This window comes from Eretmochelys imbricata, chromosome 2, assembly GCF_965152235.1.
Source record: "Eretmochelys imbricata isolate rEreImb1 chromosome 2, rEreImb1.hap1, whole genome shotgun sequence".
Classification (NCBI taxonomy): Eukaryota; Metazoa; Chordata; order Testudines; family Cheloniidae; genus Eretmochelys; species Eretmochelys imbricata.
Genome location: NC_135573.1, coordinates 57,175,326 through 57,201,431, shown reverse-complemented (window position 1 = coordinate 57,201,431; position 26,106 = coordinate 57,175,326). Strand labels below are relative to the sequence as shown.

At 39.8% G+C, this 26,106-nt stretch overlaps 1 protein-coding gene across 3 annotated transcripts; it reads left to right on the top strand.

Annotated features, from left to right (window-relative positions):
* The first annotated feature begins 1,504 nt into the window (after positions 1-1,504).
* Positions 1,505-26,106, top strand: TERF1 (telomeric repeat binding factor 1). 3 transcript variants are annotated; one of them, XM_077810147.1, is made up of 10 exons: positions 1,505-1,830; positions 3,455-3,550; positions 5,496-5,623; positions 6,981-7,067; positions 9,429-9,578; positions 13,038-13,147; positions 14,792-14,857; positions 16,914-17,017; positions 17,969-18,042; positions 25,440-26,106. In XM_077810147.1, exons 1-10 carry the CDS (start codon positions 1,647-1,649, stop codon positions 25,596-25,598), a joined length of 1,158 nt encoding a protein of 385 aa, XP_077666273.1. In that variant the 5' UTR covers positions 1,505-1,646; the 3' UTR covers positions 25,599-26,106. The 3 variants fall into 3 exon arrangements, with proteins under 3 accessions (XP_077666273.1, XP_077666275.1, XP_077666274.1); XM_077810149.1 differs by having other exon boundaries at positions 25,414-25,498; XM_077810148.1 differs by lacking the exon at positions 6,981-7,067.

Sequence of the window (26,106 nt, the reverse complement as noted above, 5' to 3'; positions counted from 1 at the left end):
TGGTTGCCCATTCAACCTTAATTTTGCCCAGTTGTGCATCCATGCACCCAACTGGAAAAAGGTTTTAAAAAAGGAGCTACAAGAATGATTTGAAGTCTGGAAAGCCTTCCTTTTACTCAGAGACTTAAGAAACTCAGTATATTTAGTTTATTCAATAGAAGATTAAGAGATGACTTGATCACAACCTACAAGTACCTACATAGGGAAGAGATTTCTGAAAGTAGAGAGCTCTTTAATCTACCAGAAGAAAGCATAAATATAACAAGTTTCAATAGCTGGAAACGGAAACCATGTAAATTCAGACCAGAAGTAAGGAGCAAATATTTAATAGGGAGGGTAATTAAACATTGGAAAAAATTATCTAGGCATAGGTAATTCTCCATCACTCAAGAGTCTTTAAATCAAGACTGAAGATCCTAAACGATATGCTATAGCTAAAGCAAAAGTTATGAGAAATTATTTCGTACGGTTCTATGGCCAGCCATTATACAGGAAGTCAGACAAGATGATCCTAATGGTTCCTTCTGGCCTTAACATCTAGCAATTGGTTAATCCTGTGCACTGAATAAGGCAAGGATCCTGTGAAAAAACACTATGTGATCATATAATTAAAGACAGGTTTCAGAGTAACAGCCGTGTTAGTCTGTATTCGCAAAAAGAAAAGGAGTACTTGTGGCACCTTTAAAATTAAAGATTTTAAATTTAAAATTAAAGATTTTAAAATTAAAGACTGTATCATAATGCATACACAGGAGCAGAATTAAAATGTTGCCCAGGCAAGTGTAAACTTGGCATTTCCTAGCTTTTGCGTGCTTGACTTTGCAATCTAAATAACATTATTTTAACATATTTTAACATTATTTTAACATATTTTTAATATATTTTCCTTTTAAAAAAAAATTTCCCACACTGGTGTAAGTTTGTAGCATAGACCTGGCCTAACTGCTGCTCCTGACAGACTGTCCCTCCGGCAGCTCCGTAGCCCCCGGGTTGGTGTCCAGGAAGGGCTTCATGCAAGAAGTGTGGGTGTGCAGGAAGCTGAGGAGGCGCCAGAGGGAGGAGGTGAGGTGAGCTGAGCTGTAGCTGCGGGGGTGAAGGGCAGCACGGAAGAAGACGCAAACATGAGAAGTAGACGGGAACAAGGGGGCCAGCAGCGGCTTTCCTAAGGCGGCAGGGGCCATAAACGGAAGGGGAGTTCCTCCAACCCCAGGACGCACACAACACCCCGTCACTGCCTTGGGCTTGTGTGCTGTGTGACGTCCTCCTCCTTCCCCCCAGATTCTTCCCGCCCCCCGGGCATCTCCCAGCCAATCAAAGCCCCACTCACGGGAGAGTTTTATTGACTGAACGCGGCCGTGAACTTGGCCATGTCCGTCCCTCCCCCGCGCCACAGGAAGTGACGCTCGTGGGGGCGGCAAAGGCTCTGCAGCGGGCGTGTTTGGGGGCATTAAATTGAAGCAAGCTGAAGGCGGGGTTTGCAAGGCAGAAGAGGCGGCGCCTGAGCGAGGAGCACGCGCGTAGTGGTGACGTCGTCCCGCCCGCACTGCGCTTACTGGCGGCGCGAGGCCAGACGTTGTTGGCGCGCGGGTTTGAAAATACAAGGCGGGGCCGAGGCGGAGCGGCTGGGAGCGCGGCCCCGCGGGGAGATGGACGGGGCCGTGCAGGTGGAGGGCTCGGGCTCCTCCGGCGCCCCGGTGTCCCTCGAGCTGTTCGCGGAGACAGAGGCCGTAGCCGCGGGCTGGATGCTGGATTTCACCTGCTACGCGCTGTGCCGGCACTTCCGGGAGGGGCGTACGCGGGACTTCGAGCGGAGCCGGGACACGGCGCAGGGTGAGGGCGGACGGCGGGTCGCGGCAGCTCCGTGAGTGCCCGTGTCCTGCTGTCTGGCTCGGCCGAGGCCGCGGGGGCGTCGCGGGCAGCGCGCTGGGCCGGGCCGCCACTTGTCCTGCAGGGGGGAGGCTTCCCGCGGGTGACGGTCCCGGGCTGGGCGCCCACACGAGCGTGGCCGCCCCGCGGTGGCTCTTGTCGCCGACGGAGCTGTCGCCCCTCCCTGCTCCGATCCTGGCCCCAGCGCAGCTCGCTGCTCCCCGCCCCACGCCGAGGACTCCCCAGTCTCAGGGGCCGAGGCCCGGCTGGCACCAGCATTTGACTGCGACATCTGGTCAGGATGACCCCAGAGCAGTAGGAGGCATACATGTGGCCAGCAAGGCAGTGTGGGATAGCAGTGGAAAGATTGCCTGGGGCAGAACAGTGGATATGAAATAATTCTGCATGTGTATTAACTCATTTTGAAAGTGGGTTAATTAATGTGTGTTGAGATGCCAGATGACGATGCAAAACAAAAAATGCTAGGGTGGGGAGGCAGGACAGTGTATCCTGAGAAAAAAAATCAAGTTAACCTGAATGAAGATTTAAGTATAGAAACACATCTTTTGTCCTTTGTCTACATTAATCATGCTGATTTGAATTCTGAACCATTGTCTGTCAGCGCTGCTCTGCAGCTGCAGTGTCCTCTGGATATGGATCCCACAGTTTTTCCAAATATCTGACAGAAGGACTGGGTTCTTGGAGATTGCAAAAGGCCACTAGTGACCTATGGGACAGTTATGGGAGATGAGATGTTCTTGTGCCTTGTGAACAAGCGGCAAACCACTGTATCCATTTCCATCTGTCTACTGCAATGCGTCTTGTTCAGCTGTCGTCTGCTCCCATGATACATCTTTCTCAATATTTTTTGTGTGGGAGTTTTATATGTACAGTAATAGGAAGGGACTCTTTGTGCTATTACACCAGCAATTTCCCTCCACACTGGAAATGAAACCATGTTGGGGAAATCTTTTTGGATTAATTTTATATATTTGTAATCCCCTTCATTTTCAGTTAAACTGATTTTTACTGAAAAATTTCTGTCTTTCAAAAAGTTGCTATGGTAACTGACTGACAAAGCAAGAGTAACTGCTACAAATGAATTTTTTGTCTAGGTAATCCTATTTCCTTTGTTCCTTGTCTCTGAGGTAGCACATGGTTTTGGGATATTCCCTAGAAATGTCTTTGAAGTCTCCAGTTGTATTTTATTCATCTCACTTCAGATTCTGAGCAAAACAAAAGCTTTCATTTACATGTGGTATTGTGCGATTCTGAACTTAGCTAAATATTTTACAGAATATGAACCTCTGGTGTGCTCCGTCACTTCTAGTTTGCTGCTGTAAATCTCAAGTAATCTGTTTTAAATGTGAACTTGATTATGTCCTTTTGTAATGGAGACGGAAGTTATTTACTAGTGCATTTTTGAAAATGACCGCTAATACTTTTAAAAAGCATTTACTTTGGTTAGAAAACTAGTAAAGTATTTTAAATCAGATAGGTATGGCAAGTTCTGTGCCTCTTTTACATCTAGCCACAGTGTGGCACTGCTGGAACAAAACTAATTAAAGTTTACCCTTTCCTTTTTCAGCTATTATTAATGGCCTGTCCAAAATAGCTACTCATCAGATGAAAACAGTGTACCTGTGTCAGTTTTTGACACGAATTTCAGAAGGAAAAACACTTGGTAAATATTTCTTTTTTAATGTAATTCTGATTTTAAACAGTTATTTGGATGAAGCTGATATGCTTTTCTCCACTAACTTGGCATGGTGCACCAAATGAGGTCTTCCTTTCCTTCCTCCTCCCCCTTTTCTTAGTAACTGAATAATTAAATAGCTTTTCTTTGGTATATATTTTTCACCTGATTATTCAGACAGTGTTCAACTTTTTCTTGTTTTAAACTGTTATCAGTTTTTTCTGTATGGAAATTGATTTGATTATACAGTATTTTTATACTTCATTATAGGGTATCCTTATCTTTATCATTTTTATGTAGTTTTGTCTATTTTACACAACAGTAACCTTTAAAATGGAAAGGGATGGTTCTCTCAATTTACCATTTTTTGTCATTTAAAATAATGGCGATTTTTCTTAGATACTGCATTACACAAACTAGAGAGAAGGTATCGTGGGCACTTGTCAAATGTAATCTGACTAAAACATTTTATAAAGAAAAGTAGAGAACATAATTAGCTCAAACTGAGCTATACTAATGTCCAGATTAAGCATCATCTTGTAAACCTCTTGTGAATTCTTCACGTTTCTTAGTAAGTATGAAATTTATTCCACTAGGCCAATTACATTGCTACAGGTTTACAGTAAGCGGAGTCCATCCTACTTTCTTTGGCAGCATACATCTTCAAAGCAGTAGAAGTAATTGAGTCAGAATTTGTTGTGGGCAACTGAAATTACATTTCCATCCGATGAAGTGAGCTGTAGCTCATGAAAGCTTATGCTCAAATTTGTTAGTTCCTAGGGTGCCACAAGTACTCCTTTTTCTTTTTGCGGATACAGAGTAATGCGGCTGCTACTCTGAAACATTTCCATCTAAAAGATTTAGTGTTGCTAGATGTAAAGCTTTAGCTGCTAAATCTGAAAGAGTAAAACACACTTGAACAGAAAGGGTTAAAGTATTTACAGCCAGATTCACACCTGCACAGGGTGTAAACTGTGCTCTCCCTCTTTACCTGCAGGGTATTTGCTTTGATGGAGACATTCATTCCAGGATAGGGCAGACAGCAGTGCCAGGTTATTTGTATCGGAAGGGAAGAGAGGTGGCTTTAGTTTATGTCTGGGACTTCTTAGGAGCTTCATAATCAGCAGCTCCCCAGGAATTGTAGTAATTTCCACGTTGGCTGGCCGTGCCCATTGTCTCCCAGTTTGACCACGCCCATGTGTGTTTTATATAAATATTTTTCTGCTCTCTGAAATTGAGGGCACTTCAGTTTTCTTTGAGTCTCCAGCTATACTGTAAGTGATATCAAGTGTGGCTGACTTTAAAACATCTATTTCAGTAGTTTCAGGAGGAATGATACTCTGTCTATTGCTAAGATAGATACTAAAAAATGAAAGAAAAAACTTCCAAAACTACTCTGTATGGTGTGTACGGAGAAGAGGGAGAGTCAGAATTTAATCGGTTGAAATTAAGAGGAAAAACTGAGCCAGATTCCAGGTATATGTAGACCAATATAGCCAAAATAAAGACTGTTCATACAAACAACCATATTTAAACTTAATACCTCTGAGCAAGAATACTGAGCTAATCACAACACTGGAAGTATAACTTGCTTTAAAAACAAAGGCACAGTAGTGCAGCCACCAGTATGTGGAAGGAGTTCAGTTCCTGTCATGTTTTGCTAATGTTGAGAAGACTCTCATTCAGTTCTGCAGAACACATCTGAAGAAAATGTAAGACAGCAAATCCTCACACTGAAAATATTTTGAAGAGACGTGAACTTTTTAAAACACCAATACTCATTATGCACAGTGTTAACAAACAAACAAACCCATATAATTAAATATATTTAATGTGATAATTTCAGCTGATAGGAAAATGGTGTCATGCTATTACTATTTGCCACTTTAAAAGAAAGAGCTACCTCTGAACTTTATTTCATTTTCTTCTTAAGGTCGTTGCTTTGAAAGTGATCAGAGAATTTCACCTTTGGAATCTGCTCTGTCAATTTGGAAATTGCTTGAAGAGCAAAGCAAACCAGATAACCTGCATGAAGATATTCATCGCTTAATTTTGATTCAGGTATATGTGTTCATCTGCATAAATATTTTTTTAAACAATCTAGCAATTCACATACTCAAAAGAGAACTTCTTGAGTTCTAGTTCAACTTATATGTTATACTCCTGGAGGAATTCTGCATATTTTATATATCAAAATAACCCAATGTAGTCACATTCCCGTTGTCTGCCCCCAGGGACAACGTTGTCTGAAGGAAAATCACACATTCTGCATGGAAAAAGTGTAATTCTGCAGGGAACATTAATTCTGTGCATTGGGTAGTGGAGAAGAATTTCAGCAGGAGTAATTTAGTATCTGATCTGTTTAGTGAAACAGTAGCTGCATGGAATTGAGTTTGCGTTCCAGGTTCCTATTTTCAGGCCCCTGTGGTGTCTGACTAAATTACTGTTTTGGGGTTGAAATTTTTTATGCTTGACTTAAGCTAAAGCCCTTTCTTGAAGTTCTTGATGAAGCTCCATTTTGCTATTCTATTTCTCAAACATACGGTCAATGTTGATATGAAAAAACGTTTATTGTGCTGAAGTGATTATTTATAAGATACCAATCTTTACGTTTGGATTTTTGAACTAGTGTCATTTACACACTTGAAGAAACTTATTTTGGTAATAAATTACTAAATTGTTTATGCAATATGATTATCTGCTAATTGTAATGATCTGGAACATTCTATACATTGCAACATGTTCAGGGTTTCTCTCTCTGAAATTGACATTACCCATCAAAATAAAGAGCTGTAATGTGATTGATTTTAAAAAATAAAATGATGACATTAGTTCAAAAACAGGAAAATATATGCAAGTGGGATGAGGTGTAATTGCTGTTGAAACCATAAATGAGAATTTCAGGGGAAGGTGTGAGGATACACCACAATAGACAGTTGTAGGATAATCTGCACCTGCAAAAATTTATATTAACCCCCAGATGAGGTTGACTTCAGTCCTTGGGCATGGGGTCATTTCAAAACCCTTTCTTTTTTTAATATTCACTATTTCTGGATAGTTCTTGCCATCCATATAAATGTGCAATCATTCTTTGAATCTTGTACTTCTTGTTTCTGTTTCTTACAGTGAAGTACTTACCCACACTGTACCATAGCTAGATGCAGAAAAATAACAAAATATACACCCCTTTTTAATTAACTTCCTTGCTCTAAAATTAATAGTAAAAAATTTCTCCCACTATAATACCTTATCATGGGGAATCAGTTAAAACTCAAGTTCAGATTTTAAGCAGGAGATCTTACTCTAGATTTGGTGCATTGTAGAGCTGCAGCTCTACAAGTTTTATACTTTCAGATTTTCTAAATGGTATTGCATTTTAGTATATCCTATAGATACAATGTATTTACCCTCATTATAGGCTGTAGCCGTCCACCTAGAGAAAGGATACTTTAAGGAAGCTACCGAAGTCCTTAAAAGACTATTTTCAGAATCTGAATCAAATAAGGTAATAATGATAACTTCTGGGTGTCTTGGTTTGCCGGTTTTTAAAGTGTGTGGTTTTTTTTTTTTATTTTTATATTTTCATTTTTGTATAGAATTTAAGGGAGTGGGGAAATAAAATCAGGCTGTTTAGCTTGGGGTTTGTTGTTTGCCATATATACTTTCAGCTGCCTCTCTCACTGAGCCAGCTGTCAGAGTGATCTTCCAGGAATTAGACCATACAACTTTGACTAGATTAGGATTTCACCAGCATAACTGGAATTCAGTGAACAATTTTAATGATTCACAAGCAGAAATAGAATCCACCTTATTCTTCATAGTAGTTGTCAGTACTTTTCAAACAGGAGTAAAGAGCAATAAAAACTGATTAGTATCTAAAGCAGATGATACTCGTCATACTCATAGCGTTATACCAATAAAATCTAGCAGGATCTTATTAAAAGGGAAAAGGCAAAATGCCACATTTATTGTGAATACAGAAAGAATCCTAGTAAGCAGTTAGTTATAGCTATAACATTCCATTCAATTTCATATTTTTACACACACACTTCCATTCAATTTCATATTTTTACACACACACACACACACGTTCTCCAAGGTTTATCATAGTTACCAGCCTTAGAGTTCCTTATGCCAAGCCGGTGGCCTGGACATGAGGAGGGAGCAGGGCCTTGTCTGATGCTCCTGGAAGTTGGTTTGCAGAATCAGACCCCAAAGTTCTCACTTTCTAGAGTCCATTTTTATAGGAATTTTTTCCTATGCCAGTCTGTGGGAATTGCTTCATCATGCTGTTGCTGAATCAATCAGCAGATGGCACATTCCTGACTGCTCCGTGCTGCCAGATGTTCTCTTGTTCTTTGGTTCTCCCATCCTTGAGGCTGTTGGGTGGATTCAGGTCTGCCCTCCGGGGGTCCTCTGGTTATTTCCACTTGACGCTTTCTTCAGCCGATGGACACTGGGTTCTTAGGCTGGCACCTCTCTGATCATTCAGTTATTATCCACACCAAGCATCCGTTCACATACATGCTCTATCTCTATTTTAATCACAATTGTTAACAAAGCGAGATGAATACAACAAAAGGGCGGGGAGTCTTTGGGTGCTGTTTCTGTTGTTACAGAGTATTGCTTTGAGTCTCTCTCTGTGTGAGTAGTTGTTACAAAGAATTGCTTTGAGAACAGACTCTGTCTTAGAATGTACTAACACAATTAGCAGCTTACAAGTTTCACACAGAGAGGGAGAAAAACAGTACCAAAAACCAAGAGACCTCTTAGTTTAAATTCCAGTGTATTACTAATTATGGGGAATCAAACTCATTTGTGATTTTAATACATAACTTCTTTACTATGATCCAACAATAGGGAACAGATTTGATCAATAAAGACTTTTCATTTTTATGAAGTTTCTTATGAGCAGAACCACTCTCTAAAAAGGAAAAAAAACTTTAGTACCAATCACAAGCAGGCATGTGGTGATTGTGCTGAGAAACAAGGTAAAGCCATACATTCCTCTGCATGGATTGTGTTGGGTTCCATAGCAACTTGACATTTCCAAGAAACTTGAAAGTTTTCTAGAAGCCTGGCACCTGAATTTTATTCTGGTCATACTCATGAGTCTTCCACCTGAACCATTGCAGAGTGCTCTATTCACTTCCTCTCTTATAAGTGATATTTTCACCCTTATGGGGGTGTCAGTTACCACAAATTGCAGCACAAGGAGGAGTTGGAATTTAAAGCTATGTCCGCTTCCATAACATGAATTTGCAGTACTGTCTGCGGGATTTGGAAGGCTGATGTCTGGAGTTCAGGTCACATCTTGACCCAACTTTTTCTCATTGCTTTAGTACTAGTTGGCTCTTCTTCTTTTTTTGAATATTACTAACAATTGCTAACCTCTTCGAGTGGTAATTTGCAGAGGCAATAAAAGAGAAAAAGTTTTATTTACTAACAACGGGAGGAGTTTGAATTTTCTGCTCCACTCTCCTTTTTCCCATTTCCTTGGAGTCGTAGGATTGGCTTAAAGAAGGTGAAGAGGAAATAAGGGTCTTCTGGAAAGTTTTGGAATCCATAGGTTTAATGTTCATGCAGCCCAAACGGTAAACTCCTTGAAATGGTTCTGGTACTAATAAGGCATGGTACAGAACCCAAAATAAGGATCTATGTAGGCAATACCTTCAGAAGACTCAGTTACTAGTAAATAGCCTTCCTTTCTTCTAAGTTTTTGATAACTGCCATTTCCAGCCAGTGTAGAATAGAAATTTGAGAAGTGATATTAAGCAGATTATAAAATATATTTGCAGGTGTTACTTATATAATTACATACAAAACATGAATTTTTGGTATATTCTGAATTTTCTTTCTGTTATAGGCTTTAAGAATGAAGCTGGCCTTAATAATTAATGGGAACGATCCAGATCTGCCTTTCCTCCAGAGCTTCAGTTATAATCTCTTGATCGATAAAATCAAGTCTTACATTGATGTTTTCTTGAAAGAAAACTCAACAAACTTTCTAATCAAGGTATGTTGAGTAAACACAAAGCTGATAAAAATGGTGTACGATGAGGCAAAATAAAGGGGATGGAAAATGTTCAACTCATCTCCTGAACTAGAACAGTACCTTGAGCACTTTTAGAGATAAAAGAGCCTTACCTTTCCACATATGGTTCCATTAATAAACAACGAAAAGCTTGTGCTTGAGAGACGAATACTAGAATAAATTTCACAAAAGTTACTACAGAAAATATTTTCTTAATGTGGGAAATGAAAGTATTGCACAACAAGCTTTATTTAGAAAAGAAATATGAGAAAATAAGAATTGTCTGATTAAAACTGATCCTTTTAAAGTTGCGTATGGGTAAGAGGACCACTTTTTGTCATCTAGAACAGATTGTTTAAAAATACTGTACCTAGCTATTTCATGCTTTATTTTTTCTTTAAGCCTATAAAACTTTTAGTATTATACTGCTTAGACATTTATTGTAGGTTAATATCCGATTAACGAATCAAATTATTTTCACTTCTCTCTAATAAAAATGTTCCTTATGCACCATCTATCTCAACAATGATTTCAAATAGGAAGGAATAACACTTCTACCGCAGTTCATTTTCAGGATGACACTTTAATAGATTCCATCTTCTTTTACGCAGATACTGAAAAGATATATTCATGAAAACTATACATAGTCAACAGTGAGGGAAATTCTTTAAAGTGTGCTTTTTATAATTGAGTAATTCAGGGGATTGCTTCTAAAACTTTGTGTGGGATTTTACAAAACTAAAGAAGAGAGAGAAACAAGTCTTTTAACTCAAATCTGAGCTGCTGTAACTTTTTTAGAAGCGGAGAGCATTCAAAGTATTAAGTACACTTAAAGCATTCAAAGTAGCACTGTAATATGGGGGTCTTTATCTGTTAGTGTCCCCTTACAGCAGAAAGGGGAACTACACCAACCTGTCTCCGTTGCTCATTATGCTGTCACACCCCAACTCTGCATTTGTCAAATCACTGTCAAGAACTGACCCCTCCTGGACAGGTCTTCAATAGTCTCTGTCCCCGTTAGGATAATACAGGAACAGAAGTTGTGACACTCCAGTAGGAGCTAATCAGTCCTAATTCTCCTGGAGATAGGAGCTTCTTCTGTAAAAGACCCTGGCTAAGGTAGGTAGGTGCATCCGCTCCACTGGGTTCCAGCCCAAGGCCTTTGTTAGTAACAGCCAGCACTAGCCCTTCACAGACCCTTACTGTTCTCTGAGTGACTTCCTACCTCTGTAATCTTCCCCAGCTTCTTGCCCTGTTTCTCTCCCTTTGGTGGGTTGGTTTGTCTGGCAGCTTCTCACCAGTCTACTGGAGAGATCCTTTCTCTGCTATCCCTCTGTCTCTGGCAGTTGCCCACCCTCCTGCCTTGTAGCCCTTTTATCCTCACAGCAGCTGTGGGGCTGCCAGTCCGCTCTGGCTGAGCAGTCAGTTGCTTTGTTAATCCATGACAGGCTCTGTTCTAACTTTTTTTTTTTTTTTTCAATTGGTTAAAAAAAATTCAGATTCCTGTTAGGGCACCAAAGAAAATCCCTTTAGACCAGTGGTGGGCAAACTTTTTGGCCCAAGGGCAACATTGGAGTCATGAAACTGTAGGGAGGGCCGGGTAGGGAAGGATGTGCCTCTCTGAACAGGCTGGCCTCTCTCCCCTCCCACTTCCTGACCCCTGACTGCCCCCCTCAGAACCTCCTGACCCATCCAACCACCACCTCCGGCCTGCCAGCCCCCCCCACTCCTTGTCCCTTGACCACCCTCTGACAGGCCCTCCGGGACCCCACGCCTATCCAACCGCCCCCGGGACCCCTGTCCCCTGACCTCTGCCCCATCCAACCACTCCCTGTCCCCAGACTGCCCTCCAGGACCCCCTGCCCCTTATCCAACCCCCCTGCTCCTCATCCCCTTACCATGCTGCTCAGAGCAGCAGAAGTTCGCAGCCTCCTGGCCAGAGCCAATTACACTGCCCAGAGCGCTGGTGGTGCAGCAAGCTGAGGCTGCGGGGGAGGGGGAACAGTACTGGGGGGCCAGGGGTTAGCCTCCCCGGCCAGGAGATCAAGGGCCAGGCAGGATGGTCCCTTGGGCCAGATGTGGCCTGCCGGGCCATAGTTTGCCCACCTCTGCTTTAGTCAGTTCCCTACCGTTGCTATGCCTCTCTTCAGTAGAGGTGAGACAGGAAGACCCAGGAGCTCCACACCAAGTGTTCTGAGGCCCACAGTATACCACACCTGCTTTCCTACCCATCCCTGTTGACCTCTTCAGGAGCATCACTGAGGTTAGTCCTTTCAATGTCCGAAGTACTTTCTGGTACATGCAGAGGAATCCTGGGGAGCAAACAGCTCCCTCCTTCCGTTGCACAGTCAGCTGCCTTCCCCTCCTGCAAATGCCCACAGAGATGCCTGTACTTCCCTGGCATAGAGAAGTCCCACAACTCCACCTCACTTGGCTGCATTGTCCCCTGTTACCATGCAGGGAGGTGGGTAGGGTAAAGGGGGCCCATATGTGGGTCAGAGTGAAGGATTGACTTTCTTGACTACCACCAAACTCAATCTTCAGAAGTGCAGCTGCTACTGCTATTGGTGAGCTCCTTGCCGGGCCTTGAAAAGAGAGAGTAGGTAAGCTGTGCCAGAGCAATGTGGAGACAGTGTCATCAGGCTAGTACTGAGACAGGAAGTGCCATCAACAAAATCCATCTGAATTCATACACAGTAAATTGGGGATGATAATTTTTTTTTCAATTTGTCAGTTACAATCTCGGGTTTTAACTTTAAAAATAATAGGTACAACATTTTCAGGCACAAACATGATTTTCAAATGTGTCCCTTTAACTTTAAATTTTCAAGCATTATCTGACACATTGATGGTTTTAAATAGCTGACTATGAATATTACACTTTTTCTGCTTCTCTCTCCACTTGTGTATAAAATATATCTTGATTGCCTTTAGATAATATTTGTTACTGTTACAGCCACACCAAAAGTGTCTGCTGTACATGTCGTACCAATATTCTTAAATTCTGAGCGATCAGATATTTAGTTTTAAATTTAAAATTGCAAGAAAGCCGGTATGATCTATTCATACAAGCAGTACCATTGAATCTGCCTTTATAATAACATTTGCTCCCTTAGAATTGCTCTAAAACATACAACGTGCATCTCCCGCATACCCTTGTTTGTTTGAACATGTATAACTATTAATGTACATAGCATCAAATGTGTTCCTCTCTTAAAATGTCTTTGGTTATTGAACTTTGATAAGTGTTCTGATGGAACTTTAGTTCTATGCGTAACCTAATGAAATATATTCAAAGTAGCATTATCATAATGGCAAAATGTTACTATTAGAAATGTCTTGAAAGTAACTACTTCATGTGTTATAACAGTAATATATGTTGTTACTTAGCTGCAGTTTATGTTCAAATAAATGCATCACTTGCTCTTACAATCCTCATAGGCAGCCACAGAAGAGGTGGAGACTAAAAGACTGGAAGCAACAATGTCTCACAATAAACCTGGAAATAGTATTGAAACAAATAATGAAAGTAATTTGGAAACAGAACAAAGGTTTGTAACTGAGCATCATACCAGTAACCATGTAAGAATTTATCAGTGGTACTTGAAATTAGCTTAGTGAGTAAAATTTACTTTGTTTTGGGTTGCAAAAAAAAAAAAAAACAGACTGCAGCAATTTGTGGGGAAACTTTATTTAAAAAAAAAGGTTTTAATACTCAGACTAAGTCAGAGCTAGAAAGAGACTTGTCTGAGTTAGTGGTTTTTTACATGATTTAAGCAAGATTTGTTTATTCTTTTAGTAGTAAAAATTGTGTGAATTCCATTTTTTTTACAATATATTAACCAACTGTAGTTTTTGTTTTTTGGTTTTTTTTAGTAGCATGGGCTAATCTCTCTTGCGGGATCTAACTTTCTGTGGGTGGGAGCAGGATACAAATGCAAGAAACAATGTGGGACCAGGTAAGGGGCAGGACGGGAGCAGGATTAAAAAAATAGTCCCACGCAGGGCTCTACTATAAGGAGGTAAAAGAATTCTTCCAAAAGATAATGTCCAACAGAAAACAAGTTGGTAGGGCTTGGCACGGACTTAGTAACTATTTGTTGAAGATGCATTTTTAACTTGAACAAATGTTGTTAGAGAACAAAACCTTGTGACAGTTAAAAACATTGAAATCTATTTTAACTTTTCTTTATGCTCAAGCTTTTTTAGTCCTGCCCTTCAAATTCAGGACATACTGGTATATGAAGAGGAAAGAGCAGGGAGACGAGGGTTTCATGCCCTGGTATGCTTCTGCCAAAGTGGAGGGGAGGAACCCGTCCCTAGGTCACTGATGACTCTAGTAAATTAGGTCATCTGTTTACTAGTTGTAGTCATAGTGTAGAAAGTAGTTGGGTCTCCGAAAAAACTGTTTGCTCTACTCCAAATCAGTTGAACTTCTTAACGCTTCTGTTTGAAAGCACTGATGTGCTTTTTAATAATGAGGAATGTTGTGGAAGTTTGACTGACTAAACTTGAAGGCCATTCACTTTTCATTCTGACTGAATGTGCTGTGGTGATTATTGAAATCCTAGATCTGCTACAAGTTGTTTCTTACTGAGAAAGATGGTGGGCTAGATCTTCATTGTGGATGTAGTCCTCACTGCTACTGTTTTATGCTTGATCTGAACATTTCACTAAGGAAGGTAACTTGGATGCAGATTAGACTATTAGTGAAGAGTAATTGCAAAATGTTGTAAGGATGGTGCCTTACGCTGATTACATCTCTTGAGAGAGAGTGATAGAATACAGGATAGGGAAGATTTAGTTGAAGAATACAAATGGCTTCCATAGTTTGTCTATAAGAAGTGTTTAGAATTAAAGTTTGAAAATATGGGCATACTACTCTTTGAAGGACTTCTTTATAATTAATATTTCAGTTTTAAGCATGTATTATATTTAGTCACATATTCTTGTTTTTTGGCAGGCCTGGGGATTGCCACTGGTCTATCTTTTTTTTTTATGCTTTGGGTAGATTTAAGGATAGGCTGCTAATGGGTCTCTAAGGAGGTTAATGGTTCTACATAGCTAACCTTTGTATACTTTGTTAGAAGTTTTATTAGAGAGGATAAGTTTACTTGTCTAGACAGGAGGGCTGAAGTCTAGGGGATGACTTTTGGCTTTTAAACATTTCTATCTTTTTTTTTTTTTTCCTTCAGTAATCTAGAAGAGCAAAGAAGTATTGCAAATGAATCATCAGAGAATGCAAGAGAACCTCTAAAAAGGTAGAGAATTTTTTTTTTTGTTGCTGTGTGTTACTAGAGCTGGGTGAAATTTTGATGGAAAATTTGCCAAAAAATGCAATTTTGAGGCAACCAAAACTTTGAGAATTCACCCCAAATTCTTGAATAGTCTTGGCTGACTAAAAAAAAGGAAACAAATTTAGAACAGCTTGTTCTTCTGCAAGCAATGGCATGTGTCAATTCCACTGTAGATTTGTGTGCACCTCATGCACAGATGTTGGAGATTTTTTTTTCTTTCCCTCGGCAGTACCCATCGGGTAGCTTGAGGGCTCTTTATAGCCACACGCCACTGCGTGCTGGTATAAGAGGGCAGAGCTATCCTCGATCCCCCTCAGTTCCTTCATACTGCCAGTGATAGTTGTCCAGAATGTACTTCTAAATAGTAGAAAACCCTCGACTAGAATCACTTACCTGCCCAAGTGGAAGTGCTTCTCCATTTGGGCTCATCATAGAATCCTAGATTATCAGGGTGGGAAGGGACCTCAGGAGGTCATCTAGTCCAACCCCCTGCTCCAAGCAGGACCAATCCACAATTTTTGCCCTTTTGTGTCGTCTCATAAAGCACCCCCGAAAGCTGCGCTGGACTACCTTCTAGATCTAAAACAGAATGTGACCATTAGTTCCCTAAGGGTACATTTGGCTGCTATCTCGGCTTTCCGTATACGGGAGGATAATAGGCCCCTTTTCTCCTATCCCATTGTTAGTCAATTTCTGAAGGGCATGACCAGACTGTACCCTCAAGTGCGGGACCCCATCTCTCTTGGGGACCTTAATTTAGCCCTGAGTAGTCTAATGGGACTCCACTTTGAAACTTTTGTGACTTGTTCCTTCCTTCACCTTTCCATGAAGGTAGTATTCCTAGTAGTGATTACCTCGGCCAGAAGAGTTGGTGAGCTGAGAGCTCTAGTATCAGAACCACCTTATACTGTTTTTAAATGGATAAGGTTTATCCCTGTCCACACCCTTATGTCCTTACAAAAGTAGTCTCTCTAGTTTTCATGTTAACCGAGACATCTGCCAACATTTTTTCCAAACCCCATCACCATAAGCATGAAGAAAGACTTTACTCACTGGATGCGAGAAGAGCATTAGCTTTCTACTGAGTGCTCACTAAATCTTTCCAAACTTCTTTACAGCTCTTTGTCACAGTTGCTGATAGAGTTAAGGGCAATCCAGTTTCCTCCCAGAGAATCTCCTTCTGGATCTCTCCCTGCATCTATTTGTGCTACCAACTGTGTAACACAACCCTACCATCTCCAGAACTGGCACATTCTACTAGAGCACAAGCAGCTTCTGCAGATTTCCTGGCTTGAGTACCAATTGTTGATATTTGTAATGCAGCGAGTTGATCGTCAGTCCACGCTTTCACTTCTCATTACACCATCAACTGTCAGTGCAGAGACGATGCCAGTTTTAGACAGGTGATCCTGTGATCACTGTTTAGATGGACTCTGAACCCACTTCCATAGCTGTTTCCGTGAGAGTCACCTACGTGGAATTGACATGTGCAATCACTCAAAGAAACAGTTTTTTACCTTTCAGCAACAGTTGTTCTTTTGAGGTGTATTCCACAATCTGCCTGCCTTCCCCTCTCTATTGGAGTCAGATAGGTACGAAGGAAGAGACAGGTTGGGGTGGCTCTGCCTTCTTATACCAGCACACAGTGCCACGTGGCGACGGAGGGCGCTCAAGCTGCCCCAATGGGTACCTCTGAGGGGGGAAAAAATCTGACATCTTTGCAAGAGGGTGCGAACATCTCTCTAGTGGAATGTACATATGCAACACACCTCAAAGAACAGCAGTTACGGAAATGTAGGTAACTGTTTCTTTTGAAACTTTAGAAACTAACAGTTTTGAAATGTCACTTCAGATTGATGTTTTGTTTTGCCAAGAAAAAATGAAAATTTGGTTTCAGTTGGAAAAAATGTTTGTGTTTTTCAGTTCAGCAACCAAACCGAAAAGTCAGCTTGCATAGCTGTCACACGTATTCCTGAATGTTTCAGCAGGTCTAGTCGTTATATCTTTATGTATCTTGCAGGTCACGCAAACACCTTTATTCCTTAGCACGCCACACCCTCTGGAAGCTAGAAAATGTGTCTTCTAATGGGATAACAAAACACAGAAATACCAGTTGTCTTCAAAGTGAGTATGCTGTGGCTTTCATTAAGACTTGTGGTACACCGAATGCAATATAACAATTCACAGATAAATTCTTGACACTCGTGGGCTTTCAAAATATTACCTCTACATGACTGTTTTCCTCCCTTGAAATTTGCTATTAGCTCGTTCTTCAAGTACTCCACCGTTTTTTGTCTGCATTTGGAACAGGAAAGCCGCAATCACGGTGCCTCAAGATTCTGCCTGGTTTCAGATTTGAGGGCCAAATTCTAAAACTTCAAGAGCTAAAATTTGTAAAATGATTTGAAGTCACCAACAAACCAAAAGATCTAGGAAACGGTTGATTATGCTTTCCACTTCATGATTTATTGCACTTTAGAGTATATTTTATTTATAAGAAATCAGTTAGTAGTGTCTGTCCTGGATCTCTGGCTAGGGTAATTCTGGGGAGAAATTCCTCATTTTGTAGGGGAGGAAGAAGAAACAGGAAGGCAGTGACTAGCTTTTTAAAAAAGACAGCTGTGGCAAAGCTGCACAGATTTAGGATGTTAAAATAAGCCGCAGGGGAGATGGGTAGGTGGTCAAAGGTGCATGTAAATAGTTACAAGGTAGATTTTGTACTGTTTTATTTGTAGTAATGGAGAAATGTTTAATGCTGTTCAGAATTCTTGTTCATTAAATATTTAAAGTACAAGTAAAATTCTTTTACTGGTACAATCTCTTGCAGGAATTTAGTGGCCGTTTGTAAGTATTCTTCTTTTTTGAGTACCCCAACAGACGGTCAGATTCTCTACTGTGCTTATCCCACATAGACACTTACAATAGTCCAAAGTAGATGTAAAGGCTAACAAATCAAACAGTAATATTCTACACTCACTTTGTTCTTGCTTCTCACGGGTGTAAATGTTACTGTGGAGAATTGGGTTCAGAACGTTGACATTTATTGATCTTTGTGTGCTTAACTTATTAATTTAGGTCTCAGTGATTTGCAGAACATTGAAAATGATGGAAAATCTCTGTCTCACAGGCCAACTCGCCGAAAGAAGCAGGTGTGTATTGGTTTTATGCTATAAATGAACCTAAAATTAATCTACAAAATGTATGGGTATTCCATCAGAGGAAATGTAACATAGCATTCTTTCCAGCTTTAGTTACTGTGCAGTATGTTGCTATAAGACAGCAGTTCCTGGCAGGAGCTTTGGACAAGCCAGCACCAATGATTTTGTCATGCAGTGGCTTAATGTTGGACTGTCACCTTAGTGAACAAAGTGCTCCATTGTAAGGGTGAAAATACATAATTGGGATGGAGTTTTCAAAGTAAACCTATTACAGTAGTCTGATAACAGGCAACTTCCCATAATGCTGCATTTCATAAAGGCCTTATCCATGAAGAAAATGTAGAAATCTGTTTTGTAGTCACTATTTTAAACGCTAGTTACATCACAGACACAAACTAAAGTACCACCTAACTTTGGGAAACCTAGAAATATGACCTTAATATAGGGATGTTATGAAAAGGGTATTTAAAGTGCACTTGACTTTGCTTGGGAACAAGACTACTACTGTTTTGAAATAATACATCTGGTATACAGTAAACTTTTTGAAATGACTGTCACAACGTTCAAAATAATGATAAAATCTTCTAACTCTTAAAGCTAAAATATAGGCTTCAGTTTTCAACGTAGAGGGGCACTCTGAAGAGATAGTCAGACAGCACAAGATTGTTGTAAATATTGAGTCTCCAAACTGTCATTTACAACAGCCTGACACAAGCTGTTTCATCCTTTTACCTTGAGTTCATCAGGAAAAGATGAACTTATTTTTGTGATTCAAATTTTTAAGAATAACTAGAGAAAACAACTTTCCTATCAGTTTACTGTAGATCAGTGGTTCCCAAACTTGTTCTGCCGCTTGTGCAAGGAAAGCCCCTGGTGGGCCGGGCCAGTTTGTTTACCTGCTGTGTCCGCAGGTTTGGCCGATCGCGGCTCCAGGCCAACAGGAGCCGCTGGAAGCAGCGGCCAATACGTCCCTCGGCCCACGCCACTTTCAGCAGCTCCCATTGGCCTGGAGCTGCGAACCACGGCCGCTGGGAGCTGTGATCGGCCGAACCTGCGGACGCAGTAGGGAAACAAACCGGCCTGGCCCGCCACGGGCTTTCCCCGCACAAGCGGCAGAACAAGTTTGGGAACCACTGCTGTAGATAAATGTCCTTCTAGCTCCTTTATTCTTCCCTTCCTTAATAGCCTATATTGAAGTCAAAGTACTGGTTAAATTTACAGGTACATCCAATCCTCAGACTAGACCATCTACTAATGAGAGATCCATTATTAAGCCACCAAAATCCATACTCCCCAGAGACTAGATATGGGAACAGGCACCACATTAAAACACTGATTTGAAACACAAATTTCAAAGCAAAGCTTAACCATGGCAAAAACTTTACAATCTCCTTAGAAGCTACAGATGTTTTATCAAAACAAAATTTTAGAGGGGCACATTAACAATGCATCTGTTTGCATTAAAACATTTATTCCCTTCTTACAGAAACATAGCCAAATTGCTCAAAGCAGCGCCCCCTTTCCTCTTGTTTCATTATTGATGAAGGTAGCAAAAACTGCCACTTAATGACATGAAGAATATTGGCACATTGCCACATGATTTAAAAAAAAAAACAAACAAAACCCCACTTATACTGCACCTGGTGCTAAGTTTTCACTCCTCACTAATACAGAAAAACTGTATATATTATCAATATTTTGTTCTTTGCTATGGTAGTTCTGCATCAGTAGTTAATTACAAACACCTTTCACAGACTTGTGCTGACTTTAATGATCGTTGTGAACAGATACCTTACAAAGACTAGAAGCTATGATGGTTACAGTTCCTAACTATATGGTAAAGTCAGCCCTATAAAAATGCAGAAACCCAACAACAGACGGAAATGGATAAAAGTTGGTAGGGGATGGGAAAAATTTCTAAATTCTTATAAAGAATGGAAAGAAAAAAATTCAAATTCTACACAATTGTTCTCATGAACCTATAGAATGCATACTTTATCTCCTTGCTATTTCTGTGCAGTAGTCCTTGTCAGTGGGATCTCCAGTATCCATATTACACAGAGCAATGTTTTTGGTATTCCAAAAAGTTGAGTCTGCTCATCCACATAATTATGTGGGTTATATAAGACTGTTTGCATGCATTAAAGAATGCTGTGAATGTCACAGAAAGGGTTGTTGACTTTTAGAACTCCCTTTTCCATGCAGTCCCTCTTTCAATGTTGGCTTTGTTTGTTCTTGTTTTGTAATGGCATTTCATTGCAATGGTTCAGTGCCCGTTTTCAGCTTTTCATAGCAACATTTTTCAGTTAAGTTACATTTTAGTCTGATGCAACACTATTGAAAGGAGAATCCTCTGTAATTTCTAATGCCTTTCAGTAGTAAATTGAACTCTACAGATGCAAGTGCCACTTACTTATTTTACGGTGCTAGAGAGCTCCCTTTTATACCCCTTCTTTGTGTGAGAAGTCCTTTAGTGCCATGAGTAGCCCAACTGCAATCAGTGGGGCTTGCTGCTGAAGCAAGGGATCCAGAATTGGACCTTTATTTGTGTCAAAGAAGAAAATTTAGATTTTTTTTTTTTTTGGACAGGTTGGTGGGGAGGATTCAATTTAACTTCCAAGGATGTGTAATACTGGTTTCCAAAGAGCAATTATATGTAAAGGATTTAAGAGGAGTTTGTAGTAGCTTATCACAGAGGATTTAAACTGTTAGTTTTGCTTTTTGCTTTTTGTAATTATTTGTCACCAACTTTTCAATTTGGGTCAGTACTGGCTTGCTCTTTTTGTGCCCAGATTCACCATTTGGCTTAACGGGTGGTAACTAGCAGCATTAACCTGGAACAAATCTAGCCCTGAATAAATCTAAGCTATTGAGTCCCAATGTTTGTAGAGTCCTTCATCCTACATTTTAGGAATGGGTTTGGAAGGGGACACTCGGGGGACTGAGGAAGCTTGACATTTTAAACTAAAATTCAGTTTATATGAAATAGGAATGGAAATATTTTTAGGATATAAACTCAGGGTGGGGATGGTGTCTGTGTTTTTTACAGCACTTAACAGAATGAGGCTCAGGCTCCTATCCTAGTGGTACTTTCTGGTTGCTATCACAATGTGATTCTTAAATAATACATAGGAGTAAGAAAGGGTCTGGCAGCATAAATCATGTAGTTTTAGTGTGCGAGCACTGTCATGGTTACCCTTCTGGTAGCATTTCCAGAATAACTCACCCTTACACAGTTACTCCTTTATCATTAAAACTCTTTATGATCCTGGGGTGAAAAATGACAACTGATGAGTACATTTAGATTTACATGAAAAATGTGTTCACCTTATGAAAGAACAGGGCAAAAGCAGAGGGAGGTAGGGTCCAATTCTGAAATCTGCCAGTTACTGTTACTGCTGTTGCCTAGTTCTCTAGCGAACAGAGAAGGCATACTGCTATTCCTCCTCTAAGCAGCTCACAATATTACTTAAGATATATTACAGCAAGGGATGATGCAAACAGTAAAATTATGAGAGAATATTTTAGTTCCCTCTTACTCTTTTTTTTTTTTTCTGCGTGATTTGAAAATCTGTTTAATTCTGTATACAATATGCTGTTTGAGAGACTGGTAAGGTTTAGGAGTGGACATCAGCATTGGAAGGCTAGTTAAAAGTGAGCCTTTAGTAGGGCTATAAACTCCCAAATAGTTTGCTTCATTTTTTTATGAATGAAATGGTACCTGTTAGAGCTATAAAACTAGATTCCATTTACTTCCCATTTGTTTCTTTATGGAATTTGAGATGTCTGAACCTGAAATGTGACAGGCTTTATAGTTACAGTTAGAGTATATTAAAAGTTGGCCCTCTCCATGCTTTACCCTGAAAGTTGAGATCAGCTGGGACACTTGAGCTGACAGTTTCCCTAGATTTGTATGTTTTGAGAGCAGGGAATTCCCAGAGGAAGGGCTATGTTTTGGATTTTTTTTTTCCTATTCATCTTTACATATGTCCAAAAGAGTTAAGTTGCTGTAGTATATTACAAGAACATTGTGGATTGATTTTAAATCGTCAATTTTAATTATGATTTAAATAAGTAAACAGGAAACTTTGATTTAAATACATTTTGTATCTTTTGAGTTTTTACTTTTTAGTTATTTCCTAAAGAAAGGTTGACTCTCATTGGTTGGTAACCATTCCAGTATGTTGGTTTTTTTTTTTTCATCTAAACATAGCCTTTACACTGAGCTTGGTATTACTTTTTACTAATCAGGAGGATGCACCATATCTATATACTCTTATTTAAGAAATTATATAGTTTCTCTTTCATTTATTCAGATTAATCATTTTTATATTTTTAATTGTTTAAAAAGGTGGATTTACTAGATTTTTACTTGTGATTTGAGTCAAGCTCTAGTTGGATGGAAATTCTAATTTGATTAAAATTGCACACAAATAGCATTTTAAATAGTTTTATTTAATACAAAAAATCTGAAATATGCTGGATACATGAGAAAAGGGTTTATCAAAACCTGTTTTTCATTCAAAGCAAACTGTTGAATAAAACAAAGTATTATCTGCAGTTAGTAAATTGAACTGATTTTCCTTCAAGATTTTAGAACTAATAGAGCTCATCCTCTCACACTGATCATAGATCAGAAGAAAAAGAGCTTTCCTGGTTTGCAACTCCCAGTTGGTTTCTTGACTCAATCAACTTTTAAGTCACATGGGGTGCATGAGCAGTTGTGCAGCACCTCCGCATGCCAAATACAGAAATGAAATGGTGTCCTCCAGGCAGTGTGACCTCAGTGAACCATATGTACAAGTACTACTGTACAGAGTACACCATTTTGTAGCACAAAATGACATCCTCCGTGCAGCGAGACCTCGCACTCATGGTACGTGAGAAGTCATGCCATGTGAAGGACGCCATTTTGTAGAGCAGGTTTCTGGCATGTGCAGCATTTCACTGCAATGCTCTCTACATTCCAGGCAGCTACTGCTGGGGGAGTGGACAACATGAGCACCAGAAGTGGCCCATTGGCCACCAATTGGGCCACCCTGAACTAATAATTGAACTGAAGTAGTTGAATAAACTGAAATGAAGAAAATATTCTCTGACAGAAGAGGCTACTGCTGTCAGAAATTAGTTTAGCACTTCAACAAAGTCTGATTCCACGTGCTTAGCCTGTGACTTCCACCAATTCTTTACTTTGATCTTCAACAGAAAATTTGTGCTGCTTAATATTTTTTATTTAAATTATTTTAATTATAGTAAGTTTCAAATTAAATTTTAAATAGGTTTATTTTAAAAGTATACCTGTGTTTAATTTAAATTAAAAAATTAATTTAAAAATTATTTTTTTAAATTGATCATAGATTTTTATCCAGCCTGATACAGTTAATACTTTGGTCTAATTTCTGTTGTTTTTTACTGTGCAGGTGCTAGGTGGTGTTGGTGTCTTGTGATATGCAGGAGGTCAGAGTAGATGACCTGGTTGTCCTTTCTGGTCTTTAACTCTATGACTAAAGACTTTTTTGAGGGTTGAGTTGGGAGGGTTTCTAGCTTTGTTGGGTTTGGAAATTCTTTTGTCATATTTGATAACTCGATGGAGTTATCGGTGCAGTACTCGATGGAGTACCCCAGGGGTTGGTCCTGGGGCCGGTTTTGTTCAATATCTTCATAAATGATCTGGAGGATGGTGTGGATTGCACTCTCAGCAAATTTGCGGATAATACTAAACTGGGAGGAGTGGTAGATATGCTGGAGGGCACGGATAGGATACAGAGGGACCTAAACAAATTGGAGGATTGGGCCAAAAGAAATCTGATGAGGTTCAATAAGGATAAGTGCAGGGTCCTGCACTTAGGACAGAAGAACCCAATACACAGCTACAGACTCGGGACCGAATGGCTAGGCAGCAGTTCTGCAGAAAAGGACCTAGGGGGGTGACAGTGGACAAGAAGCTGGATATGAGTCAGCAGTGTGCCCTTGTTGCCAAGAAGGCCAATGGCATTTTGGGATGTGTAAGTAGGGGCATAGCGAGCAGATCGAGGGACGTGATCGTCCCCCTCTATTCGACATTGGTGAGGCCTCATCTGGAGTACTGTGTCCAGTTTTGGGCCCCACACTACAAGAAGGATGTGGATAAACTGGAGAGAGTCCAGCGAAGGGCAACAAAAATGATTAGGGGTCTGGAACACACGACTTATGAGGAGAGGCTGAGGGAACTGGGATTGTTTAGTCTGCAGAAGAGAAGAATGAGGGGGGATTTGATAGCTGCTTTCAACTACCTGAGAGGTGGTTCCAGAGAGGATGGTTCTAGACTATTCTCAGTGGTAGAAGAGGACAGGACAAGGAGTAATGGTCTCAAGTTTCAGTGGGGGAGGTTTAGGTTGGATATTAGGAAAAACTTTTTCACTAGGAGGGTGGTGAAACACTGGAATGCGTTACCTAGGGAGGTGGTAGAATCTCCTTCCTTAGAAGTTTTTAAGGTCAGGCTTGACAAAACCCCGGCTGGGATGATTTAATTGGGGATTGGTCCTGCTTTGAGCAGGGGGTTGGACTAGATGACCTCCTGAGGTCCCTTCCAACCCTGATATTCTATGATGCATTTTGTATGTTTAATTTTGTACTTGTGGGCCTATCATTATAGTTGCATTAATAGCAAAACATACTAAATATACTGTTGTAGTCTTAGATTAGTTTAGATGTAGCATGGTCTTCTGGTTAGTGCACATGACTAGATGTCAGATGGCTAGTTGCTTTATGACCTTGAGCAAGTTGCTTACCTCTCTGTCTTAAATAGAAATAATACACACGTGCTTGTATTTAAAATCCTGGATAAAAAGAACTAACATTTGAAATGCCATTGCTGTTGGTACGCAGCATCTCCTTTTGATACTTATTTCTCAAGTGAAACTGTCACAGAAATAGCTACCTATATATCATATTGACTAAGTACTGTCTGTTGTCTGAATGGTCATTCTGCATGTCAGTTAATGTTAGTCTTGGTCATCACAGATAAAATTTTCAAGAGCCTGTCTAGCTTAGGCTCCTTAGTAAATTTTGAAAGCCAGTCGGACACTGGGTAGAATTTTCAAAATGCACCTATGTCTTTATTATGTGACATTCTATGTGAAACTTCAGGAGCCCAAATTGATTTATTTTAAAGGGCTATCTACTTAAATCCACCAAACCCAAACAGGAAAATATCTCCCAAAGTATCAGATGTAACCTGAAAATGTAGAATTGACCTACCTTTAATGTAGCATTATATGAATACATGTAACCTAATAAGTGAAATATAAACAATATTTTCATACATTTCTGGTATTTATACTAAATGTGTCAAATTAGAACTTTCTACGGAGGAAAATTTAGTGTGTACAATTGTTATCTTTCTAAAGCGATGGACTTGGGAAGAAGACAATAGACTGAAGAATGGGGTAAAGAAGTTTGGAGTGGGAAATTGGAATAAAATTCTGATTCATTATGACTTCAACAACCGAACCAGTGTCATGTTAAAAGACAGATGGAGAACTATGATCAAGCAAAACATTGCTTAGTTGGACAGTGAGAACTAACTTCAACTCTTACCCCACTTTTCCCATGAAGATTAATGTTTGGACACCTATCTAGTTTTTCCCAATAATTTTGGTTATAAAGTGTTGTGGGCAGTTTAAATTGATATAAAAGAACTTCCTGTGTGTGAATTCATTAATACAGTAATGTAAGACTAATGTTTCTCTCTATGAATGTATATACTAGGAAAAGCAATAAGTGATAATGTAAGGTCTTTTTTTTTCCTTTAGAATGTTTTAATATTTTGAATTTTTAATTCTGCAAAGCAAAGGTACTGTAGTTTGTTAATTCTGGTTGGGCAAGGGAAAGTCTCAAAACTAGCATCCTGAAAGTGGAACCAGAATAATAAAAGGTATACATCTGTATGTCCTCTTGTTTGAGTATAGATATGTAACTTAACATAAAAGATGGCATTTATCGGTATAAAGTGGATGTTATCACTCATGAAATGTAAATATTTTACTTAATTTGTAAAATACTAATTATGTAATA

Excerpts from the sequence above, each read along its gene's own strand:
- TERF1 (XM_077810147.1), top strand. The coding sequence starts at position 1,647 with ATGGACGGGGCCGTGCAGGTGGAGGGCTCGGGCTCCTCCGGCGCCCCG. Across the intron at positions 3,551-5,495 it reads TTCAGAAGGAAAAACACTTG|GTCGTTGCTTTGAAAGTGAT; the intron begins GTAAATATTTCT and ends TTTCTTCTTAAG. Across the intron at positions 7,068-9,428 it reads CAGAATCTGAATCAAATAAG|GCTTTAAGAATGAAGCTGGC; the intron begins GTAATAATGATA and ends TTTCTGTTATAG.